A 17,172-nucleotide genomic window follows, 5' to 3' on the forward strand; every position below is an offset into this window, starting at 1 on the left:
GGCTACCAAAGGGCTCCACGACCAATGGTTTATAGAAGGTTGCAGCAAAAAGCTAACTCTGTCCAGGGTTGTGCTGGTATATGTTTAACAACCAGCTTTCCAAGAAAAAAGTATGCATGATACATTTTTAATTTACAATGTTAACATTTCCTCTATCACTTTCTTCAATCTATAGACTATCTCAACAAAACAATGAATCCAAACCCTGATTTGTAGTTTTTCATTTCTAAGACATAAACGTTCACACTGAAAATTTAAAAGTCTGGCTCTTCAGAACTGGTTGCTATCTGGCTTCACCCAACCCCGCCTGTAACCCCACTTCTTTGTCCCCCAAGTCAGTCAAGTCACTTTCATATCTAGAATTTCGCACACCCTCAGATCAAAAAGGTACCTTAGAGATTGTCCAGCCCAACCACCATGGATGAGGACCCTGAAGCCTAGTACTGTATGGTCAGAAAGACAATTGACTCTTTCCTGCTTCTGATACATACTACGTTTGTGATTATCGAAAAGGTGGAGGTTGGACAAGATGGCCTCGGTGGTCCCATCTGTCTCAATTCTATAGAGCTGTGGTATGTGGTATGTTAAGGTTGTGGTATGTTAAGCCCTGCTCTCCCACTTCCCAGCATAGCATTCTTTCCACTACAATGCTTAGGGTATTTAATAGATAAGGTAAGTTTTTTTTTGAATCTTATTTTTAATGATACATTTAAATCACTTTGTTTTATGAGTATATCCTCTCTTCCACTTACCCAATGAGTCATCTCTTGTAATAAAGAAAAAAAACAGGTGGGGAGAGAGGTAGTTCAGCAAAATAAACACCTTAACCTTATCTGACAGCAACTGAAGTATTCCATATCCATAGTCCCCCACTTCTGCAAAGAAGGAAGGAAGGAAGGAAGGAAGGAAGGAAGGTATATTTTCTTAGTTCTTCTTGGGGCCAGGATTGGTCATTATAATTGTATAGCAATCAGTTTTGGGTTTACATTGTTGTAGTCAAATAGTTTGTTTTCCTGGTTCTGCTTTTTTCATACTGCATCAATGCATATAAGTCTTCCTGTGCTTCGTATTTGTCATTTACTGTGGCACAGTAATATCCCAATTCATTCTTATGACCACAGTTTATTTTGTTGTTGTTGTTCAGTCATTTCAGTTATATCCAATTCTTTGTGGCCCCATTTGGGGGTTTCCTTGGCAAGATACTGGAGTGGTTCGCCATTTTCTTCTCCAGCTAATTTTGCAGATTAGTAAACTGAGGCAAACAGAGTCACACAGCTCAGACACACAGTGTCTGAGGCCAGATTTGAACTTAGGAAGAGTTCTTGACTCTAGGCATAGAACTCCATCCACTGCACCACCTAGTTGCCCCATTCCCAATTGATGCCCCAGTTTTTTTTCCTACTTTGTTCCCAGTTTTTTTTCTATTACAACACAAAAAGAGTTCTGCAAATATTTTTGTGCACTTGGGACCTGAAAGTGACATACTATGAAATTTGAATTAGGAATATCTGGAATATTCAGGTCATCCTAATACAATGTCATCTCTGTGTCAAGAATAAAGTAGACTTTTGTTAGCTCCAGGGGGCATGCTTGACCAGCGTGACCCGTCGTTAAATTTTTAGGATGAGCACTTACACCTTGGAAAAATATAATTGCCATATATCAGGACAGCTTGATTTATTGTTTTGATTGTATAGTCTTAAGAAAGTGTTCATGGATGCAGATTAATTTTAAAAATGTATGGACGTTCCCCGCCCCCAGCCCAGTTGTTAAACATTTACAAACACACCCCCATTGCTCCATATAAATGCTATATGAGCTTAGTAGGATGACAACAGAAGGCTTGGTTGTTGTGGTTTGTCCTTTGTTCTCGAAGAGCACCACGACATGAGGAAAGTGACGCCATGACTTGCAAGTGAATTGGATTTAAATGACCAGTCTGGAGGCCTGGCAACAGCGGGCCAATAACAACAACAGTGACAAAAAATAACAAGAGTAGTTGCAACAGAAACTGGCATTTGTAAGCACTTTAAGGTTTGCAGAGTGCTGTGCATCTGTCATCCCATTTGAGTCTTATGACTCCCCTGTGTATAACCCTGGGAAAGTCACTCTTTAGATTTCAGTTTTCTCACCTATAAAATGAAGAGGTTGGACTGGGTTGTCTTTGAGATCCTCTCCAGCTTTTAACCCTATAGTCCTCTGATCCTAAGCATTTATTAAGTGCCTACTGTATCTAAGACACTGCTAAACACTGGAGGCAATGCTAAATCCCACTCTAGTCTTACTCTCCAAAGAATTCATTCACTAAATGTTTATAGAATATTTACTCATACTGTATCACACAAAAAATAGATGCAAATAATATCTTCTTTAAGAATTCCCAACCCAGAGTGGAGGTCAGGATGCAAATGGGAAATAGTTAAATCATAATTCAGTATCATTATGAAATTTGCTTCAGTGTTAAGTCCTATTGAAAATAAGAACAAGAAAGGAAGAGCTACAAGGGGAAATCTAGATGATGTAAAAATGTTAAATAAAATCTATTTTTAAAGGAAAATAAGTGCTATTGAATTGAATAGAAAAGTTTGCTGGTTTTGGAGACAGAAGATTCGGGTTTGAATTTCACCTCTGTTTTTGACTAGCTATATGATCTTTACTTTTGAGTGAAACTGAGTCTCAGTTTCCTCTCTCAAATGAGAAGGCTGAATGAGATGATTTCTAAAGTCCTTTTCAGATTTAAAGCCTCTGATCCTATGATTACCTGTTCTTCATTCCACACAATTTAAAATTAGAACTTCCAAAATGAAAAACATTATGTAATTTACCACCTGTCACAAAAATGTATAAACAGCAAAGAAGGAATGGTGGTGGCTTTAGGTAAAGGAGAAAGGCAAATTCCTCCTTGGAGCCTTGGAGGAGAGAAACATTAGCAGATGGGTTGGTAGGGAGCGCATTGCAGGTATGAGAAAACAGATAGGCGAAGGCCCAGAGATGAAAGATGGTAGGACAAAAACAGGAACACAGAGAGAAATCCAATTTTGTAGAATGGAGTAGCATGAAATAAGGTTGGACAGGATTATGAGGTCTTTGAAAACCGAGGTCAGACATTTATACTTTCAGTTGTCAGTGGGAAGTCTCTCTAGCCCCATCTCCAAGCACCACTCTGACCTCCCATGTAACAGAATAACTTTGGGTAATGTTTACGCACTGGATCAAGTAACATGTTTTGGTTTAGGTTTATTTTTTCCCTTTGCTCCTGTACATGTTCCAAGGGCTTCTCCCTTCCCCAGCAACCTTTTATCCCTCCCACCTTTCCAAATTAGCAGAACTGGAAATATGACCCTCCTTGAGATTAAATAGAAAACATCAGACTTCTGTTTATTCAGTAATTTTCACTGAATATCCACTGTTTGAAGCATCTTTTCCATTAGTTTATATAAGAAATGTCTAAGTTATTCCACTAAATGGTCTTGCCCATTGTGTTATTTTGTTTGGGGTTTTAAAAACTCTCGAGCTTAACTATGCCAAAAGGGCTATAAATCTGTGCATACCCTTTGATCTAGCAATATCACTACTAGGTCTACATCCCAAAGACATTCAAAAAAAAGGGGAAAGGACTTATTTGTACAAAAATATTTATAGCAGCTCTTTTTGTGGTGGCTAAGATATGGAAATCAAAGGGATACCCATTAATCGGGGAATGGCTAAACAAGCTGTGGTATATGATAGTAATGGAATATTATGGTACTATAAGAAATGACAAGCAGGATGATTTCAGAAAAACTTGAAAAGACTTACATGAACTGATGCACAGTGAAGTGAACAAAACCAGGAGAACCTTGTACAGTAACAGCAATATTGTTCAATGAAGAATTGTAAATGACTTAGCTATTCTCAGTAATAACAGTGATCCAAGATAATTCCAAAGGACTAATGATGAAGCATACTATTCACTTTCAGAGAAAGAACTGATATTAATTGAATATATACTGAAGCATGCTAATTTTCATTTTCTTTTTTTTCTTTTATTATAATCTTCTTGTACAAAATGATTAATATGGAAAAATTTTGCATAATTGCACATGTATATAACTTATATCTGATTGCTTACCATATCAGGGAAGGGGGAGTGGAAGGAGAGAGGAAAGGACAGAATTTGGAGCTCAAAACTTTAAATAAAAATATTTTTTAAAATTGGGGAAAAAAAACCAACTCCCAAACTTGAATAGGATCACTAAAGCATTCTAAACCAAACCATTTTTTTAGAGGAAATTTTGCTAATTGCAAAAATATTTACGATCAGACAACAGAAATGTTTAAGTTAAACATTTAAAGGTAATTTTAAAATAAATTTCAGGGTGGTTAGAGAGGCAATGTGTCATGATAGAGGTAATTTAACTCTCTGGACTCAGGTAGATCTGAGTTCTAATTCTTCCTCTGACAATTACTAGCTGATTGTCTGATCATGGAAAAGTCACTTAACATCTTAGTTCCCAAGGCCATGTAATCTTAAGATTATATATTACAGACTAGCTGCACATTTATAGAATGAGGAAGTTTCCATGGTAGAAGTTCCCTACAAAGCTGAAATCAGGGGTTCAGAACAACGACAACAACAACAACAAGTTTAATGAAATGCCAAGGCCATTAGAAGCATCATCTAGAACAGGGAGCAAATATTTTGGAAGGATCATCCTTCACACTAAAGGAAATTTCCATTTATTATAATGCTCTGTTTTATTGAGCTTAGAAATTTGAAAATCTCCACTGGCAGAAATGCTGATGACCCATTTCCATTGTTGTTTTCCAAACCAACAGCAAAGTTATTCTGTTCATGATAGTTTCCATAATTCAAATTTTGACAATATAATGATATTAGAATGCATTTGACCTTGGTGGGAGATAGAGAAACAATGAAGAATTTTTTAAGGCTGAATATTTCTGATAAGCATATTATGAGAATTACAGAGACTCAGTCATTTGTTGTCCTCCCTCTTTGTTCTCCAAACTGAAATTTAGTGACTTTGCTTAAGCTACCACTTTTTAAAAATGAATCTTGGGCCACTTTCTATGTGAGAAGGTACCCAAGTTTCTTTTCCCCATGATTAGAAAGTAAACTTCCTGCTGTTGCCTATCAGTTCATAAAAATCAATTCAATTCAAATCAACATGCATTTAATAAATGCCTACCATGTGCTAGCTATGATGTGTTGTGTAGAGTGGAGAAGCACTGGCCCTGGGTTCAAATTCTGTCTCAGTCACTACCTGTGTAGTGCTTAGCATAGTGCCTGGCACATAGTAGGCACTTACTAAATACTAATTGACTTGAGTGACTAAATGTGTGACCATGGCAAGTCACTTAAACTCTTTAGGCCTTGGTTTCTTCATCTGTGAAATGAAGGGGCTAGATTCAATGACCTCTAAGGTCTCTTTCAGCTCAAAATCTATGATCTTATAATTCAAATTAGAGATGTAAACACCAAGTCCTTGTGATCATGGAATTTGCAATATCTTAGGGGGAAGGGCAAGTAGATAAATGACTATGGTAATAAGAAGGATGAGATAGGTGAAACAAACAAACAAAAAAAAAAGTCCAGGCGAAATACTACAAAGAATTTGAAGGAAAAACCAATTTTATCTGGGCAGGGTTAGGGAAGACTTCTTAGAGGAAGTGACATCTAAGTAGAGCCTTGAAGGAGAGAAACATTAGCAGATGGATTGGCAGGAAACCTATTGAAGGTTTGGGAAAACAACATGGGCTAAGGCACAGAGATGAAAGATGGTAGGAGAGGCAACTAGGTGACTCAGTGGATAGAGTGCCAGACTTGGAGTCAGGAAGACTCATCTTCCTCAGTTCAAATCTGGCCTCAGTCACTTATTAGCTGTGTGACCCTGAGCAAGTCACTTTACCCTGTTTGCCTCAGTTTTCTCATCAGTAAAATGAGTTGGAGAAGGAAATAGCAAACCACTCCAGTGTCTTTGCCAAGTATATCCCAAATGGGGTCACAAAGAATGGGACAATGAAAAATGACTAAATAACAACAAAAACAGAAGCACAGAGAGTACTCCAATTTTGTAGGACTGGAGTTGGACAGGATTATGGAGGGCTTGAATGTGAAGATCAAACATTTATACTTTATTTATTGTCAGTGGGAAGCCTCTGAATAGAGAAGAGACAGGGTCACAGCTTGCATTACAAATTCAGGTCAAGAAACATTACATAGTATTTGCATGGTGCACTAAAGATATAAAGACATAAGTGAAATTGTCCTATCCTCAAGATGTTTATATTCTAACAGAGGGGGGAAAACCACCTAAGCAAAGAAGTAAATGCAAGATAATTTGAAGAGAGCGACTGATGAGATTAGAGAAGGCTTTGCAGAGGAGATAGCCTTTCCTTCTTGAAGGAAGACAAGGACTCTGGAAGGAAGAGATGAGTGGCAGATAGGAGGACATCCTATGAAAATGCTTAGTTGGGAAATGGAACATAAGTTTAGGGAGATCTAGTGGTTGAGTTTGTCTAGAACATAAGAGTTCATGAAGGGCAGCAGTATGACATGAGACTGCAAAGGTAAGTTGGAGACAAGTTGTGTAGGGCCTTAAATACTTGACTAAGGAGATTGGTTTATCCTAAAAACAGTGGTGACTTCCAGTTAGAGAGGTGGGTGATGGACTCTGAGCATAGACTGAAACTTATGTTTTTGGTTTTGGTTTGGTCTTTTTGGACATGATCAGTATGGGAATTTGTTTTTCTTGACTATACAACTTTGTTATGGGCTTTGTTTTTCAGGCTTTCTCAAAAATATGTTTGTGTATAGGGGTGGGAGGGAGAGAATTTGAACCTGAAAATAAAATTTAATTTAAAATGAAGATATTAATTAATATAAACAATGGTGAACCAATAAAGATTTTTGATAGTATAGTGATATATCACATAGGTCTTTACCTTAGGAAAACTGCTTTGGCAGCTGTGTGGATTATGAACTAGAAGAGGGAAGAAACTAGAAAAAAGGAAGGCTGGTTAGCAGGCGATTAAATTAATCAAAATGAGAGGTAATGGAGATCTGAACTGGAAGCCATGTGAGTGGAAGGAAGGGTCAAAATGCATTTCCCATCTCCCTGTGTCTTTGCAGAAGATGCAAGAGATGTTGTGTAAATAGAATCAGTAATAGTAAATGACTGGATATGGGGAATAAGGGAGAGGAAAGAACCATGAATGACCAAAGGATTACCAGAGAAGGGACATAGAGGATGAATTAGAGAAAGGATTGCCTAGAGGCAGAGGAGGTGCTGATAAAGAAAATTGTGACATATAAAAAGTTCAAGAGACATAGTTTCTGGGTAATTAATAATGTTATTAATTATGCTAGTGAGTAATTAATGAAAGGATGGTTATTTGGTCATTTCTCATAAATCAAAGACCCACTCAATGCTTATATGCCCTTGGAAGAATGGGTGTTCCTGAGGGTATAAATAAACTCTGATTGGTTATCAAATAATGAGAGAATAAATGTTATAATGAGAGGTGGGTTTATTCTAATGAGGGTATGGGGGAACATGACTTTGATCACTCACTGATCACTTTGATCAGTTTTGGACAAAGAGACTTATCTATACCCATACCACCCTATCTAGGGTAATCTAGACAAAAGGAGGAATCCACTTCTACTCAGACCTATCTGACTAAAGCATAATGGGTCAGAATTGACCCATTCACCTAAACTAAAATTTCAGATCTAAACTTTCCCTGTTGGGTGCATCTCGCTCAATATTTCATCTCATTATCAGCCTTGAACTTCAAAGGCTGTCTGAATAGCCTACAGAGGTTGATTTCTAAGTGAGGAAAAGGAAAGGGAAAAACCTTAGTCCCAATTCAACAACTGGTTATTAATACAGGAGAAAAATAGTCATTTCTCTCCATAGGAAATCTAGAAAGTGTGATTTACATCAGCCAAGCTGAACCATGAAGTAAGCTAGGGCTTTCATGAGGGAGAAGTTAGAAAAAAAAGCATTCCAGGAATAGAAGTGCCTATTCAAAGGCCCGGAGATGGGAAATGGAATGTCAGGTATAGTAAACCAGGTGAGTTTGGCTGGAACTTAAAGGAAATAAAGGTGAATTATGTGTAACCAGCCTGGAAAGATAGGTTAGAACCAGAGCATCCTATAGGAAGAGGGCATGGTCAATAGTATCAGAAACTACAAAACAAGTCTAAAGGAGTAAAAACTGAAAAAAATGCTTTTGAATTTAGTCCCAGGTGAACTTTTCAGTAGAGTGGTTAGAAAACCAAACAGCAAGAGTCTGGGAGGAGTGTAGGAGGTGAGAAAATTGAAATTCGTATATAACTAACTTTTGCAAGAAGGTGAGTAAGGAAGAGAGAGATGGGGTAGTTGCTGGTTGAGATAAAAGAATTAGAGGGAAATTTTTTTTTAAAGGTTAGGTAGTACTGAGAGAATTTGTAGGCAAATGGGAAAGAGGCAGTGGAGGAGGAGAGATTGAATATTCATTCATGTGAGAGAAGGAATAAATGAGGGAACAAAGTCATAGGATAAAAAGATTTAAGGCCTGACACAGCCTTAAAAATCATTTAGTTAATCTCTTCATTTTCCTTTTGAGGAAACTGAGGGGCAGAGTAGATGATGTCTTCTAGGTCATGCGAAAGGTAGGCAGCAGAGGTGAGTTTTGTGTCCAGTTAGATAGCATAGTGAATAGAGCAGGAAGTCAGGAAGATCTGAGTTCAAATCCAGCCTCAGACACTTATTACCTTTATGACCCTGGGCAAGTCACTTCACCTTGTTTGTCTTAGTTTCCTCATCTGTAAAATGAGCTGAAGAGGGAAATGGTAAACCACTCCAGGATCTTTGCCAAGAAAACCTTAAATGGAGTCACAAAGAGTCAGACATGACTGAAATGACTGAACCAAAAAAAAACCCCAAAACTAACTTTAGGACACTGGACTGTACTGGTAGGAAAGAATAAGAACAAAGCCACAGGTTGAAGCATTAGCTCTAGGGAGCAATAGAGATATCTTCTCTGCTATGATCAGAAGGATGGAGAGAGTGAGTCTTGATGATGAAGAATTTTGAGTAATAGAAGGGCAGAGTTCCAGAAGTGCATGTCAGATAGCCACAGTCTTTTTGGCAAGTAGGAGGCTAAGTTAAGCACAAAAAATGTAGAGGGAAATAGTTGGGATTAGTAACAATAACAATAGCAAACTTTCATGTAGCACTTTAAGCTTCACAAAATGCTTTCCAAATATTATCTCATTTTACCTTTACAACAACAATGAGAAGAAAGAATTAAGGATTTGATATAGAGGTTATGGGAAGATAAATAAGAAATTGACATAGGTCAAATGGGAAGATCATCAAAGAGTAATGAAGAACCAGTTGGGATTATATAACAAAAATTTATCCTGGGTAAAGTCAGTTCAGTTTCAAGACCTCCATCTTTGGGCTCTACCATTGAGGGTAGGAGCAGAGAAGTTGGGGGATGAAGTTTGAGGATTTAAAGGTTGGAAACAGTGAAAGATAAAAGAGGAGACCAGATCCTCTCCACTCTTGGTCCTGTGGGCTGGAAAGGGCAGGACCTCCCTGATGGGAGGAAGGATTACTAAGGATGTAGTTTCCTCAGGGGAGAGCTAGGGTTTGGTTAGAGTAAGAAGGTGGACTTGAATGTTCGTTGGAAAGTTTCAGAATAATAAAGGAATGATCTGAGAATAGTTTGGGGGTTCCAGAGACATGGTAAAATATGCTAGGATTTGAATGAATAGAGTTTCTTCTGGCAGAGCAGGGCTGAATAGAAGATCAGTGATAAAAATTTGGGAAGTAGAAAGCTGGGTATGCGGTTTGCACCTAATATGGAGGAATTGTAGAACCTTTGCTGGAGACCCCAGAGGCAGTGGAGCGGAGTGGTTAGAGTGCCAGACTCAGACCCAAGAAGACATGTGTTCAAGTCCTCAGATTCTTACTAGCTGTGGGTCCTTGGACAAATTATTCAATCTCCCTGAGCCTCCGTTTCCTCCTTTATAAAATGGAGAAAATAATGGGACCTACTCACAAGATTATTGAATTAAATAAAAAAAGAATGTGTACAAATTACTTTGCAAATCTTAAAACTCTAAATAAATTTAAACACTATTACAATTGGAGATGGATTGTTGTGACATTCTCTGTAGGTAGAACTTAACTGATTCAAAACTTGCAAGTTAATAATAATAGTTAACATTTATATGGTGCTTTTGAAGTTTTTCAAAATGCCATTCAAGTATTATTGCATTTGATCCTCATGACAACCCTGGGAGAGAGGTTGCTATTATTATTAGCCCATTTTACAGATGAAGAAACTGAGGCAGGCAGCAGTTAAGAGAATTCTCCTGAGTCACATGGCTAATAAATGTCTGAGGCTGGATTTGAACTTAAATCTTCTTTACTTCGGGTTCAGGATTCTGTCTGCTGCACTACTCTGCTGCCTGTACAACTCAAAACAAAATCTGGAACATTGGTGCTTGGGAATCTGCTTCTGCAAAGCTTCCTCCTCAAGTTTACTGTTGCTTCCCCTTCATGTCAGGATCACTAAGGCGGTGATCATCTCTGGTGTGCAGTTGGAAATACGGAACTGGAGCTCCTGGGAAAGAATGAGATTAGGAGTGTGTGTGTGTGTGTGTGTGTGTGTGTGTGTGTGTGTGTGTGTGTGTGTATGTGTCTAAATGCATGCACAGATTTGTGATATCATGTGGAAATTCCATCCACCCACGCAGATTAGCAATCCAGCTGTCATTTATAATTTATAATCTTAGACAGTTTGCCTGGAGCGCTGAGCATTTAAGTGATTGGGTCATAGTCACAGACCTCCTATGTGTCAGTGGCAAAACTTGAATCCAGGTCTTCGGATTCCAAAGCCAGCCCTGAATCCACCATTTGATGACTCATCAGTGGAGTCATATACAGATTTGGAAATTGTTTACAAAAGTGATAATTAAATACAGGCAGTAGGTGAGATGATTAAGAGAGAAGGTATTAAGAGAAATAAGGACAACACTTTGAGCACAACCATATAGCTAAGAGATAAGAGGAGAAAAATCCAGAAAAAAGAGACAAAATGAGAAGAACCAGAATAGTTTCTAAAATACCAAAGCAAATAGTATCAAGAAAGAGGTGTTCTACATTGTCACATGCAGCAGAGAGGTCAAGAAGGATGCCACTAAAGTGATTTTCCTAAAATGTTGGTCTGATCATGTCACTCCCTCTACTTAATACATTCTAGTGGCTACCTATTGCCTCTAGGAGCAAATACAAAATGCTCTGTTTGTTGTTCAAAGTCCCTCATAACCTCGCTCCCTCTTATCTTTCCAGTCTTCATATACTTCACTCCCAAATATAAGCAGTTGCCAAATCTTATCTCAACATGTTTCTCCCTTCTTTCCATTTAGATCACAACCATCCTTGGTAGGCTGTCATCATCACTTGCTTGGAATATTGCAATAGCCTCATGTCTTTCCCTTCCCCATCCCATCCTGTCAAATTGATATTTCCAAAGTACACGTCTGACTGTGCCATTCCCTTGATGAAAAAAACTCCAATGGCTCCCTCTTGCTTCTAGATTAAAATGCGAGGTGCTCTCTTTGGCATTTAAAACACTTCACAATATGGTTCCAATCTACCTTTCTGGCCTTGTTATACATTACACCCCTTTACACACTGTTTGGTCCAGCCAAATCAGTCAATTCCCTATTCCATACCGGGTCTCTGTGCCTCTTTATTGGCTGTCCCTGTGTGCTGAGCCCCCTCCTTATTTCTACTTCTTAGAATCTCTAGGTCCCCTCAAAATGCAACTCAAGTGCCCTCCACCACGAGTCTTTCTTGATCCCCCAACCTCCTAGCTATTAGTGCCTCCTGAAATTACTTCGTATTTACCTTGTATTTAGTTACATGTGCACGTGTTGTTTCCCTCTAACAGAATATAATAAGCTCCTTGAAGGCAGAAACTTCCTTTGCTGTCTTTGTGTGCCTATGGCCTAGCACACTGCCTGGCACATAGTTGGTGGTTAATAAATGCTTGTTGGTTGAAAGTATGAAAAAAAAAGAAATGACAGAGGAAATTTGATTGAGCAAAGAGAAGTAAAATGGTTAAATGAAGAATTTAAAAATTCAATGGACACTTTGCATATGTGAGGAGGGAAGGGCCATACTGGTAGAAAGGAATGAATGGAGGAGTGGAGGGTATTAATGATTCTCTCTAAGAGTCTAAGAGTCAAAGAGACTCTTAGATCTTTGTTCTCTGTGTTGTTGGCTCAGACCTACACCCCACTTCCTTCCTCTCCCACCCCAGGCATTCATACATGTTGGCAACAACTGTGGGGACAGTGTTCAGACTGGTCCTTGTCTCATGTCCCTCTCTTTTTTAAATACCCGTTAAAAATGAGCTTATTCCAAGGCCTGAAAATTAATTTGGATTAGTTAAGAGTAGGCCTACAGTTTGGGCTCTCTTTAGAGATCCCAAGGTCATGCTGGACTTGAATCTAGCTTTACTGTCCTGTAGTATCCTTACTCCCTGCAGAGACCCATGGAGCAAATATTATCTCTTTCTCTCATGACCATGATTGACTTGGTATGATCCTGGACCTTGATGGGTCACTACTAAGATAGGCCTATTTTAGGATGTGGGTAATGGATTTGGCTGCTCAATGACTCAGTCAATTATTATGAAACAACTTCTATTTGTTCAAAATGGTGGTAGGATTGGTGGTTCAGCTCATAGGATCATAAGATATCAAGTTGAAAGGGACTACAGTGGTTAATTAATTCCACACCTACATTTTATAGATGGAGAAACTGAGTCCCATGTAGGTTGTGACTTGTCCACGATCACACTGGTAGTAAGCACCAAACGCAAGACTTGAACCCACCCCCATTGACTGCAGGGCCAGGAGTCTTTCCATTATATCATATCATACTGCCAATGCACAAAATATAGAAGAAATATAAAATGCAGGCCATTGATGAGCTTATAATCAGTTCTTCAGCTGTCTCATGAGATATTACTACCAATCCCTAACCTCTCTTCTGAAGGCGTACCTGCTTGTGCTTTTTTTTTTCTCCCAGAGGACCCAGCAGCCCTCCAAGATTCTGGCCAGGAGGCAGAGTCCATCCCAGAATACACTGCTGAGGAGGAGCGAGAGGACAATCGCTTGTGGAGGACGGTCGTGATTGGGGAACAGGAGCAAAGGATTGACATGAAAGTCATAGAGCCTTACAAAAGAGTCATTTCTCATGGAGGTGGGAACACCAGAGGGAAGTTGGGAAATAGAGAAATGTCAAAGTCATATTTCCATGAAGGGAGATAATTTTCTCTTTCCCTTTGGTGACATCATGACATCTTAAAACCCCTAGTCTGTGACATATTAATACGGAGCTGAAGGGTTGATGAGATTTGCCTCTAAGGCTAGGGAAGTGAAAATGTTGTTTTCGCACTAAATGCACCATGACTGTGTCCCTTACCCCAGAGTTGTTGCAGAAAAGGTGATTATCCTGTGCCATCACTACTCAACAGAATTCATATGGATTGGGTGGGAGCAGGGTCTTGAATGTCTAAGAGCATGTAAGAACACTTTTTGAACTTTTATGAATGCACTACTATTCAGTACAATTTTCTTGGATGTTTACACCAAATTCTCTTGCATTAAAAAGAAAAAAAAAGAGCCTTCTGGATCCCCTTCATACGCTTCAGAAAGCTGTTTATAGGCTTGACCCTGATGGTTCTTTTCCACGCAAAGTGTGCTTTTCCATAAGCTACCTTAATTCTTCATGCATGGCAGCGGCAGCTCTCTAGCCAAATAATGCACCTTTTTGGAAAGGGCCCCAAAGAGAAGATGAGTTCTGTGTTGATTTTGCAGTGCCCTTGGTTAATCTGGAATGCAGATGAAGCTAATTGAGCACAAGTGTCTGCATTTAACACTGAAACCTTTGCAGCCTTGTTTTTTCTACTGCACCCCTTCCTCCAACAGCAGCCTTTAAGTAGTTTTCCAACTGGCCCAGCTGTTCATGAAAAAAAAAAAATGACCTCATTGTGAGTTAGCCATGTAATCATTGTTCCCTAAATTCCCTCATCCTTCATGAGCACAGAGCACTAAGTATCTTGGCATGGCATCAGAAGCTCCTTTGTCCTTTTATGTGCCTGTGGTGAGCAGCATAAAAGGAAGATGAATTTTAAATGTAAAATTTCATTCTACTAGTAGGCCTTTGGCGTTCCATTCCTAGCTTTTACTACTCTTAAGGGTGCATTGAGAGACAGCGTAGTGAAGAGGGTAGAAAGCCAGCCTTGGAGCTGGGAAGACCCGGATTCAATCCTGTCTCTGAAACATAAAGACTGTGTGAGCCCTGGGAAAACTACTTAAAGTCTCAGTGCTTCAGGTGACCCTAAGACTATAGTCACAGATCACTTGCTGATCTGCCTCGATGGAAGGACCAATTACAGGTAAAGTCGCCCAATTTGCATTGGTTGAGGGACAAATCATAGAGTCAGCCACCAAACAAACAAACAAAAATACACAACAAGGTACTTTATCCCAGGACTAATACAAACACCATGTAAAGGGGCCAATAATAGTAGTTTTGCCAAATGAGCACAGATGTCTGGGGATGCTGTCATCCCTGCCAGTGACTCATGGTTTGATGCATAGTACCGAATTGCCATAAGGGAGACAGAGAATACACAGTCCCTTTCTTTATAAGGTTTATGTTTTCTGATACTCCTTCCAGATTTCTCTGGAGTAGACAGTGGATTCAACTTCTTGAGATGTGCACCAAGTTAAGTTCTCAAGCAGGGGACCACTGCTGTAACAAGCCTTGTGTACTTTTGAAGAAGGCACAACTTGACTATCATCCTTCAAGGATGATAACCTGTGCTTAAATTATCCTGTCCCCCTCACTTCTTATGGTGATACTGCATTTTTCTAAGGCAAGGGTTCTTTTTGTATATCACAACCCCTTTGGCAGACTGGTAAAGCCTATAAATTGCTTCTCAAAATAATGCTTTTTTAAAATTCATAATGGAAAGAAATGCTCAATTCCAGTTAGAGGTTGGTGAAAATAAAGATATATTTTTCCCATCTAAATTCAGAGATTCCCTGAAATCTATGAAATCTATCTATGGGCCCCAGATGAAGAAGGCCAGCTCTAAGGAAAGCAGTCTATCAGTAACCAAGATCACAAGTCAAAATGAACATTCCATACTTACCCAGTTTCACCACTAAAAATCAGGTGACATTAACTTGGGTCTAGGATGGCACCAGAATTAGTGTGGAGTGTTCTGCTCAGTCATGAGTTTTTGCTTGTCACTCTACTGGAGTCAGAAAGGATCCTTGCTTCTGGCTGACACTTTCTTAAAACTTCAGAATAACTTGGTTTGCTGAGCCCTATCACTTTCTTTTGCATTTATTCCTTTTCTTTTCTGTGTTGTTGACTTGGTTTTTTTGTCTGTTTTTTTTTTTGTTTCATTTCTATAAGAAGGCCTCCTATCCTCTCCTTGGCTTCTCACCTTCCTCCAGGCCACTTGCATGTACTCTTTTGGCCCCACACATCCTTGAATTTGGGGATCTGCATTATCATGCCTTTTGTCCTTTTCTAATAAGGGGAACATCCTTACTGCTCTGTGAGTAAAACAATTTCATTAGTTACTTTCAAACTTACCAAAGTGAGGCAATCTTGCTAAAAGCTAATGGATGCCACCATAAAATCTTAAAGATGAAATCACCCATATTACAGTGGGTAGTGGGATTGTCTGTTTTCACCGTTTCTTGATGATTCCTGATGAAAGTTTGAAAAGCAGTGCTTCGTTGTGGACAGTTTTCTTTTGGATGGTCCTTTGTTCTGTAGAGAGACAGCTTAGTATAGTGGGCCAAGTGCCAGTCAGGATGACAAGCTCAAATGCCACCACCAAAACTCGCTGGTTGTGTGACTGTGGGCAAGTCATTTAATCTCTCATCTGTAAAAGTAAGGGGAATGATACCTGAATGACATACTGGGAAAGGGCCGATATGAGAAGCAAAGAAGATAAGGTATGCAAAAGTTTGCAAACCTGAAAACATTATGTAAATAAGCCTTACATAAAAATTATAAAATAAACCATTATGTAAATAAACCTTACAATACTATATAAAGAAGTAGGAGGAGGAGGAGGAGGAGGAGGAGGAGGAGGAGTATGAAGATGCTCTTTGTAAAGAGTTATATGTTATGTCAAATTGCAAAGTGAGTCACTTTGTATAATTTATAAAATTTGTAATTGGAGCTGCCTGAAGCTTCCAGACCACAGCAAGTGCCCAGTCCCATGGAAAGACTGGTGAATGACATTATTGGAGTGTCCTCCATCAGTGATAAGCTTTGCCCTCCTTTTGAAAGAATAGAGTAAGAACGATGCATCATATGTAATTTGTTCTGTCAGTCTTATTCACTATATGATGGAGCAGGTAGAGGTGAGGGTCAGCTCTTTTACATTTGGAATGGGAAAATGTATTTAAAGAACTAAGGGGGAAAAGCGTCCCAAGATTTATAACACAGGTTTTCCTTTCTTTTTTTTTACCTCTCATTCAATTTTAGGAGATTCAGGTAATCTGTGCAGTGGTCCTGGAAAATGATCCCTACGATCTGAAGAGAAAACTTACCTGCTGGTGTGTGTGTGCGTGTGTATGTTTTGGTGTGAGACTGTGACATCCTTCCTTCTCTCTCCATTCCCATTGTTGGCCAGCAAACTTGTGTTACATTCCTTTCATGCTTCTCTTTGCTGCTGCAGGTAAGGCTCGTAGTAAATGCTGTAGAGGCTGAAAGGAGCCTCAGGAGGGTGTTGTTACTGGCCCTCAGCAAATACGTTTGTCCATTCCTCTTGTTAATGGAACAGAGAGATGTTTTAAATTTAGAAAGGCCACCGCAAACATTAGCTGAATTGTAATAGCAACTGCTAGCATCATTGAAGTAAAAGTGTATACTTTACAGTGTGAATTGAAGATTTGGCTCTAATTTTTAAGCTAGTTATTCCATTATTCCAGAAATTGCTACTTGAAAGATTGCCAAATGACTAAAGACAACATCACCATCACTTAGTATAAGAGAAAATCTTTCTTGTGGAAATATCTCTCTCTCTCTCTCTCTCTCTCTCTCTCTCTCTCTCTCTCTCTCTCTC

General features: G+C 39.1%; 1 protein-coding gene across 4 annotated transcripts in view; it reads left to right on the forward strand.

Moving 5' to 3' along the window:
- LOC114025649 (protein prune homolog 2-like) overlaps positions 1 to 17,172 on the forward strand; it is a 226,028-nt gene that overhangs the window by 179,336 nt on the left and 29,520 nt on the right. For 3 of the 4 annotated variants that reach the window (XM_027839125.1, XM_027839126.1, XM_027839128.1), the window contains exons 8-9: positions 13,101 to 13,274; positions 16,593 to 16,601. In XM_027839125.1, coding sequence (XP_027694926.1) covers positions 13,101 to 13,274; positions 16,593 to 16,601 — 183 coding nt within the window. The remainder of the gene's footprint in view (positions 1 to 13,100; positions 13,275 to 16,592; positions 16,602 to 17,172) is intronic. The other variant, XM_027839127.1, reaches the window with a different exon arrangement.

This window comes from Vombatus ursinus, unplaced genomic scaffold (genome assembly GCF_900497805.2).
Source record: "Vombatus ursinus unplaced genomic scaffold, bare-nosed wombat genome assembly UNPS02014832.1, whole genome shotgun sequence".
NCBI lineage: Eukaryota > Metazoa > Chordata > Mammalia > Diprotodontia > Vombatidae > Vombatus > Vombatus ursinus.